The sequence below is a fragment of the Haliotis rubra genome, unplaced genomic scaffold, assembly GCF_003918875.1.
Source record: "Haliotis rubra isolate DU_JTF1 unplaced genomic scaffold, ASM391887v1 Scf52, whole genome shotgun sequence".
In the NCBI taxonomy this organism is placed as follows: domain Eukaryota; kingdom Metazoa; phylum Mollusca; class Gastropoda; order Lepetellida; family Haliotidae; genus Haliotis; species Haliotis rubra.
This window is the reverse complement of record NW_025767213.1, coordinates 585,606-599,024: the sequence shown is the minus strand read 5'-3', so window position 1 is coordinate 599,024 and position 13,419 is coordinate 585,606. Positions and strand designations below refer to the sequence as shown.

At 42.8% G+C, this 13,419-nt stretch overlaps 1 protein-coding gene across 1 annotated transcript in view; it reads right to left on the bottom strand.

The window, feature by feature from the left end:
* Positions 1–644: 644 nt before the first annotated feature.
* The window catches only part of LOC124292553 (QRFP-like peptide receptor), a 64,534-nt gene continuing 51,759 nt past the window's right edge, over positions 645–13,419 (bottom strand). The window contains exons 3-6 of the mRNA XM_046729687.1: positions 4,741–4,864; positions 2,546–2,748; positions 1,970–2,114; positions 645–1,464 (exon numbers count right to left, since the gene is read on the bottom strand). Of these exons, the coding sequence (XP_046585643.1) occupies positions 958–1,464; positions 1,970–2,114; positions 2,546–2,748; positions 4,741–4,864 (979 nt within the window). The 3' untranslated portion in view covers positions 645–957. The remainder of the gene's footprint in view (positions 1,465–1,969; positions 2,115–2,545; positions 2,749–4,740; positions 4,865–13,419) is intronic.

Here is a 13,419-nt window from a genome sequence, read left to right as displayed (position 1 = left end):
TCTCTACAACTGATGTTTGCTGGTGCTGTTTGAACATTTTGTCTGTATGTCACGATGTGTCACGTTTGTTACACATTAAACATTCTGATAACACTCTTAGTTCTATTATGTCTGAGAAACTTTTCTTTACATGTGCTATATATAATTTTCACCCTTTATTAATGACGCCTAGTATACTACTAGTATACTATAAATGCATTGTGCTAGAGATTTGAAGTTATATTCTCTATTTCATATAGGTCTTGCACAGTCTGTAACCTAACAGTATCCTTTGATCGATAGCGTAAAAACATTGTGTTAGATACCTCATGACATGTCAGCTTGGTCTTTAGTATTCGAATCTCCCCACCGGATAATCCTGGGCCTGTATTCACAAAGCGATCCTAGAGTTAGGATGTCCTAACTTGGTTCTGTCTATGTATTTGAATTGAAGCTATGATTAAGTTAGGACATCCCAGCACTAGGATCGATTTGTGAATAGCTAGCCTGGCTACCAGTTAGACCACCTGTCCTATCCCAGATCATGGTTAGGTTACATAAGCGGCATGTGTCACCGGGTCAGCACAGCTTTCAAACTCCTCTATCATAGCAGTATAACTGTATGAACTATTAACAACCACATCAGCCAGAAAAATAAGAAGTAGCATTGTTTCACATTTAATTACCATGAACAATTTGGATGTCAAAAGTACTTTACAACAGCGTAAGAGGGCATTAACACAGTGGCAAAGGTAACACACAAACAGGATGGTGGTCACTGCGCCATGTACATTATGGCACCAGATGCACCCTGGTCTGCTGACTTCTTGAGCCTTCAAGATCGCCTCATAATCATATCATTGTGCCTTCACAGAACCTAGGTATACAAGCATGAACACTCCAGCGGTCAATGGCCCGGCAACATGGCTCTGTATCGATGATTCCACAGCACTCACATTTTGATCATTGTATGACACTTCACGGCATCTGACAAACATCATGAGATGGTTTGGTGCAGGTGTGGCCTTTAAGAGTCAGATTAACAGGGGTCTTTACATCGGCGCATTTTTTTAAGTCTGTCATTTCAGTGGTTGGGGAACCGTGTGATATATTCATCCTAGGGCAACGATAGATGTTCCACCTGTCTGTTTCATGCATGGAAGCTGCCCGCATGCTGGTGGACTGGCCTGACGGCAAGGAGCAGCGGCCTTGCATCGCCATCATCCTACTGGGCGTCCTTCTCAAGCAACAAAGGCCGATGGTATAACGGAATGTATCACGGAAATTCTTTGACATAAAGCCATAGACGATTGGATTGACACAACTGTTGAAGTACGACATGAGCCAGAAAGCCTGTCTCATTGGCTTCAGGTAGCCGAAGCTCAGTTGTTCCAGCACACCAAACGAAACCAGAAGGTTGTTGACCATGATGGGCCCCCAGCACACAGCAAACAACACGATGACAGCTACCAGCATCTTGATCACCTGAAACGTGAACTGAACAAGCTTACGTCTAGCACCACCATTACCACATGCCTAGATCACACACGTTTAGGCAATGCATTCAACACAGATTACCCGTCGTTGGAGCGTCAGTAAAGGCGAACAGCGGAATAGACATAAAGCGATAAGGTATCTGGAACTAGAACCGAGGGTCAGAGACAGGAATATGAGAAGAATTTAAAAGTGTGCATATGAACTTTATTTGCTCGTGATATTGAACTACTTCGATATCCTTCAGAATGTTTGAAACGTTTGCAGATTTCATCCTTACAATACTAATCAAAGACACTTGAAAGAATTTATCTGACAAATATATACTATAGCTTTACTCAAGTCCTCAAGGACACTTGTCACTTGTAAAAACACATACAAGTTAGTAGGAGGCCAGTTCAAGAGCCTGGTTCCAACTTGCCAAGCTGTGACTCGTGGCAGTGATGCTATCTTTAGTTGTTCCAGTAAAAACGAGTTATCATCAGTCGCCACCCACCTGTTTCCTGGTGGAATCTTCATCCACAGCAAACAACTTCTTCCGCCGAACGGTAAAAGCATTCGGGGCTATTTTGTCTCTCCGCAAGGTCCCTGGCGTGGTGTCGCCATTCAGGAAGATCGTCTCCTGACAGGAGTACCGTAAGCTGGATGACAAAACAACATGCCCGTTACAAGAGCAGCGGTAACTAAAGCGTATGTTCTATTCTCATGTCATTCGTGGAAGCATGTCGCGGTTGACAGGCTGTATTTTATTCAGGGGTTGCAAATGAAGATAATTTGCTGATATTGTTGTTTCGTTTTTCTTAACAAGGCATCGAGGGGAATCTTTAAAAAAGAAACAACAACATGCTTGAATTGTCATTAATAACAAAGTCTTATGCCTTTCTTCATAAAGTATTTAACAAAAGCAACCAAATGAAACCGGTTTTCTATATAACTGGTGGGGTATAACATGGTTTACATAAACAGGTCATATCAACCACGCAGTCTGCCTCATTACGCTAATTAGTCTGCTTCTAATAGCCGACAGGCTAATGTTGAAAAAAAAAGCGTTAGGAGCTTGCTGTAGACTCACTTGTTTGCCCTGATAGAGGCTCTGTGATAGCGGACCAGCCACAGTTTCCTGCAGATACTGGCATACGCGAACGTCATCAAGGTCAAGGGCAGGAGGAAGATGAGGAAGAACATGTATATCTGGTAGAGCTGGTGGTAGATAGGGAGATCCCACTGCTCGATGCACCAGTAACCTTTTCGCCTGGATCCCACCAAGATGTGTTGCTGGAGTCAAAGCAAGCTCACATCACCACCTACTGTACATCTCTCAGTGAGTGAGTGAGTTTAGTTTTACACCGCACTCAATAATATTCCAGCTATATGGCGGCGGTCTGTAAATAATCGAGTCCGGACCAGACAATCCAGTGATCAACAGTGATCAACATCATGGGTATTTGTCCACCCAGTTAGCGAGCCTGACCACCCGAGTATCTCTCACACAATGATATTTATCAACCAAGTTAGCGAGCCTGACCACCCGATTATCTCTCACAGAAGGACATTTGTCAACCAAGTTAGCGAGCCTGACCGACCGAGTATCTCTCAAAGAATGACATTTGTCAACCATGTTAGCAAGCCTGACCACCCAATTATCTCTCACAGAATGACATTTGTCAACCAAGTTAGAGAGCCTGACCACCCGATTATCTCTCAAAGAATGACATTTGTCAACCATGTAAGCAAGCCTGACCACCCAATTTTCTTTCAAAGAAGGACATTTGTCGACCAAGTTAGCGAGCCTGACCACCCGATTATCTCTCACAGAAGGACATTTGTCAACCAAGTTAGCGAGCCTGACCACCCGAGTATCTCTCACAGAAGGGTATTTGTCAACCAAGTTAGCGATCCTGACCACCCGATTATCTCTCACAGAAGGATATTTGTCAACCATGTTAGCAAGCCTGACCACCCGATTATCTCTCACAGAAGGATATTTGTCAACCAAGTTAGCGAGCCTGACCACCCGAGTATCTCTCACAGAATGACATTTGTCAACCATGTTAGCGATCCTGATCACCCGATTATCTCTCACAGAATGACATTTGTCAACCAAGTTAGCAAGCCTGACCACCCGATTATCTCTCACAGAAGGACATTTGTCAACCAAGTTAGCGAGCCTGACCACCCGAGTATCTCTCACAGAAGGACATTTGTCAACCAAGTTGGCGAGCCTGACCACCCGATTATCTCTCACAGAAGGACATTTGTCAACCAAGTTAGCGAGCCTGACCACCCGATTATCTCTCACAGAAGGACATTTGTCAACCAAGTTAGCGAGCCTGACCACCCGATTATCTCTCACAGAAGGACATTTGTCAACCAAGTTAGCGAGCCTGACCACCCGATTATCTCTCACAGAATGACATTTGTCGACCAAGTTAGCGAGCCTGACCACCCGATTATCTCTCACAGAAGGACATTTGTCAACCAAGTTAGCGAGCCTGACCACCCGATTATCTCTCACAGAATGACATTTGTCGACCAAGTTAGCGAGCCTGACCACCCGATTATCTCTCACAGAAGGACATTTGGCAACCAGGTTAGCGAGCCTGACCACCCGATTATCTCTCACAGAAGGACATTTGTCAACCAAGTTAGCGATCCTGACCACCCGATTATCTCTCACAGAAGGACATTTGTCAACCAAGTTAGCGAGCCTGACCACCCGATTATCTCTCACAGAATGACATTTGTCAACCAAGTTAGCGAGCCTGACCACCCGATTATCTCTCACAGAAGGACATTTGGCAACCAGGTTAGCGAGCCTGACCACCCGATTATCTCTCACAGAAGGACATTTGTCAACCAAGTTAGCGAGCCTGACCACCCGATTATCTCTCACAGAATGACATTTGTCAACCAAGTTAGCGAGCCTGACCACCCGATTATCTCTCACAGAAGGACATTTGGCAACCAGGTTAGCGAGCCTGACCACCCGATTATCTCTCACAGAAGGACATTTGTCAACCAAGTTAGCGAGCCTGACCACCCGATTATCTCTCACAGAAGGACATTTGTCAACCAAGTTAGCGAGCCTGACCACCCGATTATCTCTCACAGAAGGACATTTGTCAACCAGGTTAGCGAGCCTGACCACCCGATTATCTCTCACAGAAGGACAAAATTGTTTGTTTTCAGCATACAATTGTCATGGTCCGTATTACAAAAATCCCAACATTTGGCAGCAATGATACAATATACGCTCGCAGTACGTACCTGCCCAATGAGTATTGGTACGCCCATGATGATACTAAGAACCCATAGTATGAGAACTGTTCTTCGTGCCAAGGCCACGGTGCAGGTGTACTTGGCTCTCATAGGGTGAAGGATGGCGTAGTATCTGAAAGTATAGTGCGGGTGTACATCGCTTATGGGAGAACTTCTAATCATCAATTCAAGGTAAGTAGTAGTACTCATGGAAACACATTTCTGTTAATTATTTCAGTGGTAAGAACTATTTCCGACATGAACACACATGATTATTTTACTTAACATAAATTTTATGAATTTAATATATCACAGTCAGCCTAACTGAACTATTTCACTCCGAGTTTTACAATGACTCAGAGAGTCGAATATTGGGAAACTCCTCTGCTGTCGTCAGGAGTAGTTTCTAATCAGCTAATCAGTAGAAGCGAGATCGTGCAAAATGATAAGTGCCAATGTCAACGCGTTATGGATATGTCACCAATCCGATCGTTTCTGAGCACCACGACCTTCACATCCCAAGTCGTGTTCTAAATGTTCTGGAGGTTTTACAGGTAGCTTAATATCCCTATGTTTAGATTGGGGGGTCGCAATTCGTTCAGTATTCCTTGATATGACGTACCAGAAATGCTCTGTCGATACGTATCATATCGGTGTAATTGTCAATATGTTTCAAGCCACTGGAAGCGTTTATTGACATATTCTGTAATACCAAAATATACCTTGAGACAGTTGGAAAAGACAGATGTGATTACTGTTGGAACTGGCCATGTCTGTAGGGATCATAAAGACTCTTAATAACATGCTTTAGGTCAAACAATCGGATGAAGGATTTAATCATGGCATCTGTCCCTATGGCATTGGCTATGACTATGGCTATACTCGGTTCAAAGTGTTTATTTCTTACGATGTAAAGTTCTGTGGAAACTAAGCCTATTGATTCAATGTAACCAAAATGCACAAGATTATGTAATCTTTGCCATATGTCTATAGATCAAAATAATTCGTTGGAAGGCAATCTCAGTCAGAAATAAGGAGGCACACACTCTATCAATTTAAGATCAGGAAAATACCAGCAGATTTCACTGTATACTTTAGAGGTGTGGCAGAATTTCAGAGATTACCGCTTCCACAAACATCTGACGTATTTAAACATACTTGCGCAATTCTGTGGTATCATAGTTGACTGATTCACACTGAACCCAAAAGATGGATATCCTAATGCCAGCCATTTCAAAGTTCTATGGGGAGAAATCTTACATTGCATTCAGCCGTTCTGCAGTACCCTCACAGTCGCTGAGTGTTATCGGCAACATAACAGTACATCACGTCTCCCTTGAGTGTTATCGGCATTATTACAGTACATCATGTCTCCCTTGAGTGTTATCGGCATTAATACAGTACATCATGTCTCCCTTGAGTGTTATCGGCATTATTACAGTACATCATGTCTCCCTTGAGTGTTATCGGCATTAATACAGTACATCACGTCTTCCTTGAGTGTTATCGGCAATATTACACATCACGTCTCCCTTGAGTGTTATCGACATTATTACACATCACGTCTCCCTTGAGTGTTATCGGCAATATTACACATCACGTCTCCCTTGAGTGTTATCGACATTATTACACATCACGTCTCCCTTGAGTGTTATCGACAATATTACTGTGTCTCACGTCTCCCTTGAGTGTTATCGGCAATATTACACATCACGTCTCCCTTGAGTGTTATCGACAATATTACACATCACGTCTCCCTTGAGTGTTATCGACATTATTACTGTGTCTCACGTCTCCCTTGAGTGTTATCGACATTATTACACGTCACGTGTTATCGGCATTATTACCTTGAGTGTTATCGGCATTATTACACATCACGTCTCCCTTGAGTGTTATCGGCATTATTACATCACACGTCTCCCTTGAGTGTTATCGACATTATTACAGTGTCACGTCTCCTTTGAGTGTTATCGGCATTATTACAGTTACACATCGTCTCCCTTGAGTGTTATCGGCAATATTACAGTGTCTCACGTCTCCCTTGAGTGTTATCGGCATTATTACACATCACGTCTCCTTGAGTGTTATCGGCATTATTACTGTGTCTCACGTCTCCCTTGAGTGTTATCGGCATTATTACAGTACATCACGTCTCCCTTGAGTGTTATCGGCATTATTACACATCAAGCCTCCCTTGAGTGTTATCGGCATTATTACAGTACATCACGTCTCCCTTGAGTGTTATCGACATTATTACAGTACATCACGTCTCCCTTGAGTGTTATCGGCATTATTACACATGTTATCATTATCACTCCCTCCTTGGTGTTATCGGCATTATTACAGTACATCACGTCTCCCTTGAGTGTTATCGGCATTATTACACATCACGTCTCCCTTGAGTGTTATCGTTATCGACAATCACGTTACTGTGTTATCGGCGTCTCCTTTGAGTGTTATCGGCATTATTACAGTACATCACGTCTCCCTTGAGTGTTATCGGCATTATTACAGTACATCACGTCTCCCTTGAATGTTATCGGCATTATTACACATCAAGTCTCACTTGAGTGTTATCGGCATTATTACATATCACGTCTCCCTTGAGTGTTATCGGCATTATTACAGTACATCACGTCTCCCTTGAGTGTTATCGGCATTATTACAGTATATCATGTCTCCCTTGAGTGTTATCGGCATTATTACAGTACATCACGTCTTCCTTGAGTGTTATCGGCAATATTACAGTACATCACGTCTCTCTTGAGTGTTATCGGCATTATTACAGTGTCTCACGTCTCCCTTGAGTGTTATCGGCAATCTTACAGTACATCACGTCTCCCTTGAGTGTTATCGGCAATGTTACAGTACATCACGTCTCCCTTGAGTGTTATCGACATTATTACAGTACATCACGTCTCCCTTGAGTGTTATCGGCATTATTACAGTACATCACGTCTGCCTTGAGTGTTATCGGCATTATTACACATTACGTTTGGTTTTACGCCGCTTTTAGCAATATTCCAGCAACATCACGGCGGGGGACACCAGAAATGGGCTTCAACGTCTCCTTAGGGTGTTATCGGCATTGTTACAGTACATAACGTCCCTCTTGAGTGTTATCGGCAATGTTACAGTACATCACGTCTCTCTTTAGTGTTATCGGCAATCTTACAGTACATCACGTCTCTCTTTAGTGTTATCCGCAATCTTACAGTACATCACGTCTCCCTTGAGTGTTATCGACATTATTACACATCACGTCTCCCTTGAGTGTTATCGACAATATTACTGTGTCTCACGTCTCCCTTGAGGGTTATCGGCAATATTACACATCACGTCTCCCTTGAGTGTTATCGACATTATTACACATCACGTCTCCCTTGAGTGTTATCGACATTATTACAGCGTCACGTCTCCCTTTGAGTGTGTTATCGGCATTATTACAGTCTCACGTCTCCCTTGAGTGTTATCGGCATTATTACACATCACGTCTCCCTTGAGTGTTATCGGCATTATTACAGTACATCACGTCTCCCTTGAGTGTTATCGGCATTATTACAGTACATCACGTCTCCCTTGAGTGTTATCGGCATTATTACAGTACATCACGTCTCCCTTGAGTGTTATCGGCATTATTACACATCACGTCTCCCTTGAGTGTTATCGACATTATTACAGTGTCTCACGTCTCCCTTGAGTGTTATCGGCATTATTACAGTACATCACGTCTCCCTTGAGTGTTATCGGCATTATTACAGTGTCACGTCTCCCTTGAGTGTTATCGGCATTATTACAGTGTCTCACGTCTCCCTTGAGTGTTATCGGCATTATTACAGTACATCACGTCTCCCTTGAGTGTTATCGGCATTATTACACATCAAGTCTCCCTTGAGTGTTATCGGCATTATTACATCACGTCTCCCTTGAGTGTTATCGGCATTATTACAGTACATCACGTCTCCCTTGAGTGTTATCGGCATTATTACAGTACATCACGTCTCCCTTGAGTGTTATCGGCATTATTACAGTACATCACGTCTCCCTTGAGTGTTATCGGCATTATTACAGTACATCACGTCTCCTTGAGTGTTATCGGCATTATTACAGTACATCACGTCTCCTTGAGTGTTATCGGCAATATTACAGTACATCACGTCTCCTTGAGTGTTATCGGCAATGTTACAGTACATCACGTCTCCTTGAGTGTTATCGGCATTATTACAGTACATCACCTCTCCCTTGAGTGTTATCGGCATTATTACAGTACATCACGTCTGCCTTGAGTGTTATCGGCATTATTACACATTACGTTTGGTTTTACGCCGCTTTTAGCAATATTCCAGCAACATCACGGCGGGGGACACCAGAAATGGGCTTCAACGTCTCCTTAGGGTGTTATCGGCATTGTTACAGTACATCACGTCCCTCTTGAGTGTTATCGGCAATGTTACAGTACATCACGTCTCTCTTTAGTGTTATCGGCAATGTTACAGTACATCACGTCTCTCTTTGAGTGTTATCGGCAATGTTACAGTACATCACGTCTCCCTTGAGTGTTATCGACATTATTACACATCACGTCTCCCTTGAGTGTTATCGACAATATTACTGTGTCTCACGTCTCCCTTGAGGGTTATCGGCAATATTACACATCACGTCTCCCTTGAGTGTTATCGACATTATTACACATCACTTCTCCCTTGAGTGTTATCGACATTATTACACATCACGTCTCCCTTAGTGTTATCGGCATTATTACAGTGTCTCACGTCTCCCTTGAGTGTTATCGGCATTATTACAGTGTCACGTCTCCCTTGAGTGTTATCGGCATTATTACAGTACATCACGTCTCCCTTGAGTGTTATCGGCAATATTACAGTACATCACGTCTCCTTGAGTGTTATCGGCAATATTACAGTACATCACGTCTCCTTGAGTGTTATCGGCATTATTACAGTACATCACATCTACTTGAGTGTTCTCGGCATTATTACACATCACGTCTCCCTTGAGTGTTATCGACATTATTACAGTGTCTCACGTCTCCCTTGAGTGTTATCGGCATTATTACACATCACCTCTTCCTTGAGTGTTATCGACATTATTACAGTGTCTCACGTCTCCCTTGAGTGTTATCGGCATTATTACAGTGTCTCACGTCTCCCTTGAGTGTTATCGGCATTATTACAGTACATCACGTCTCCCTTGAGTGTTATCGGCATTATTACACATCACGTCTCCTTCTTTGAGTGTTATCGGCATGTTATCGGCATTATTACACATCACGTCTCCCTTGAGTGTTATCGGCATTATTACAGTGTCTCACGTCTCCCTTGAGTGTTATCGGCATTATTACACATCACGTCTCCTTGAGTGTTATCGGCATTATTACACATCACGTCTCCTTGAGTGTTATCGACATTATTACAGTGTCTCACGTCTCCCTTGAGTGTTATCGACATTATTACAGTGTCTCACGTCTCCTTGAGTGTTATCGGCATTATTACAGTGTCTCACGTCTCCCTTGAGTGTTATCGACATTATTACAGTGTCTCACGTCTCCCTTGAGTGTTATCGGCATTATTACACATCACGTCTCCCTTGAGTGTTATCGGCATTATTACACATCACGTCTCCTTGAGTGTTATCGACAATATTACAGTGTCTCACGTCTCCCTTGAGTGTTATCGGCATTATTACAGTACATCACGTCTCCCTTGAGTGTTATCGGCATTATTACAGTACATCACGTCTCCCTTGAGTGTTATCGGCATTATTACCACATCACGTCTCCCCTGAGTGTTATCGGCATTATTACAGTACATCACGTCTCCCTTGAGTGTTATCGGCATTATTACAGTACATCACGTCTCCCTTGAGTGTTATCGGCATTATTACAGTACATCACGTCTCCTTGAGTGTTATCGGCATTATTACAGTACATCACGTCTCCCTTGAGTGTTATCGGCAATGTTACAGTACATCACGTCTCCCTTGAGTGTTATCGGCAATGTTACAGTACATCACGTCTCCCTTGAGTGTTATCGGCATTATTACAGTACATCACCTCTCCCTTGAGTGTTATCGGCATTATTACAGTACATCACGTCTCCCTTGAGTGTTATCGGCATTATTACACATTACGTTTGGTTTTACGCCGCTTTTAGCAATATTCCAGAAACATCACGGCGGGAGACACCAGAAATGGGCGTCAACGTCTCTTTAGGGTGTTATCGGCATTGTTACAGTACATCACGTCCCTCTTGAGTGTTATCGGCAATGTTACAGTACATCACGTCTCTCTTTAGTGTTATCGGCAATGTTACAGTACATCACGTCTCTCTTTAGTGTTATCGGCAATCTTACAGTACATCACGTCTCCCTTGAGTGTTATCGACATTATTACACATCACGTCTCCCTTGAGTGTTATCGACAATATTACTGTGTCTCACATCTCCCTTGAGGGTTATCGGCAATATTACACATCACGTCTCCCTTGAGTGTTATCGGCAATATTACACATCACGTCTCCCTTGAGTGTTATCGACATTATTACACATCACTTCTCCCTTGAGTGTTATCGACATTATTACACGTCACGTCTCCCTTAAGTGTTATCGGCAATATTACACATCACGTCTCCCTTGAGTGTTATCGACATTATTACACATCACGTCTCCCTTGAGTGTTATCGGCAACATTACAGTACATCACGTCTACTTGAGTGTTATCGGCAATATTACAGTACATCACGTCTACTTGAGTGTTATCGGCAATATTACAGTACATCACATCTACTTGAGTGTTATCGGCATTATTACACATCACGTCTCCCTTGAGTGTTATCGGCATTATTACACATCACGTCTCCCTTGAGTGTTATCGGCATTATTACAGTACATCACGTCTCCCTTGAGTGTTATCGACATTATTACACATCACTTCTCCCTTGAGTGTTATCGACAATATTACAGTGTCTCACGTCTCCCTTGAGTGTTATCGGCATTGTTACAACATCACGTCTCCCTTGAGTGTTATCGGCATTATTACACATCACGTCTCCCTTGAGTGTTATCGGCATTATTACCTTGAGTCATCGGCGTCTCCCGTCTTGAGTGTTATCGGCATTGTTAAACATCACGTCTCCCTTGAGTGTTATCGGCATTATTACATCACGTCTCCCTTGAGTGTTATCGGCATTATTACAGTACATCACGTTACAGGCATTGTTACACATCAAGTCTCCCTTGAGTGTTATCGGCATTATTACAGTACATCACGTCTCCCTTGAGTGTTATCGGCATTATTACAGTACATCACGTCTCCCTTGAGTGTTATCGGCATTATTACACATCACGTCTCCCTTGAGTGTTATCGGCATTATAACACATCACGTCTCCTTGAGTGTTATCGACATTATTACAGTGTCTCACGTCTCCCTTGAGTGTTATCGGCATTATTACACATCACGTCTCCCTTGAGTGTTATCGGCATTATTACACATCACGTCTCCCTTGAGTGTTATCGGCATTATTACAGTACATCACGTCTCCCTTGAGTGTTATCGGCATTATTACAGTGTCTCACGTCTCCCTTGAGTGTTATCGGCATTATTACAGTACATCACGTCTCCCCTGAGTGTTATCGGCATTATTACAGTGTCTCACGTCTCCCTTGAGTGTTATCGGCATTATTACAGTACATCACGTCTCCCTTGAGTGTTATCGGCATTATTACACATCACGTCTCCCTTGAGTGTTATCGGCATTATTACAGTACATCACGTCTCCCTTGAGTGTTATCGGCATTATTACAGTACATCACGTCTCCCTTGAGTGTTATCGGCATTATTACACATCACGTCTCCCTTGAGTGTTATCGGCATTATTACAGTGTGTCTCACGTCTCCCTTGAGTGTTATCGGCATTATTACAGTGTCTCACGTCTCCCTGTTATCGAGTGTTATCGGCATTATTACACATTACATCACGTCTCCTTTGAGTGTTATCGGCATTATTACACATCTCGTCTCCTTGAGTGTTATCGGCAATGTTACAGTACATCACGTCTCCCTTGAGTGTTATCGGCATTATTACAGTACATGTTATCGGCATTATTACAGTGTCTTGAGAGTGTTATCGGCATTATTACAGTACATCACCTCTCCCTTGAGTGTTATCGGCATTATTACAGTACATCACGTCTCCCTTGAGTGTTATCGACATTATTACACATCACTTCTCCCTTGAGTGTTATCGACAATATTACTGTGTCTCACGTCTCCCTTGAGGGTTATCGGCAATATTACACATCACGTCTCCCTTGAGTGTTATTGACATTATTACATATCACGTCTCCCTTGAGTGTTATCGGCATTATTACAGTACATCACGTCTCCCTTGAGTGTTATTGGCAATGTTACAGTACATAACGTCTCCCTTGAGTGTTATCGGCATTATTACAGTACATCACGTCTCCCTTGAGTGTTATCGGCATTAATACAATACATCACGTCTTCCTTGAGTGTTATCGGCAATATTACAGTACATCAGGTCTCTCTTGAGTGTTATCGGCATTATTACAGTACATCACGTCTTCCTTGAGTGTTATCAGCATTATTACAGTGTCTCACGTCTCCCTTAATCTTTGACTATGCACATGAACGGCATGTTCGTATAACGTTT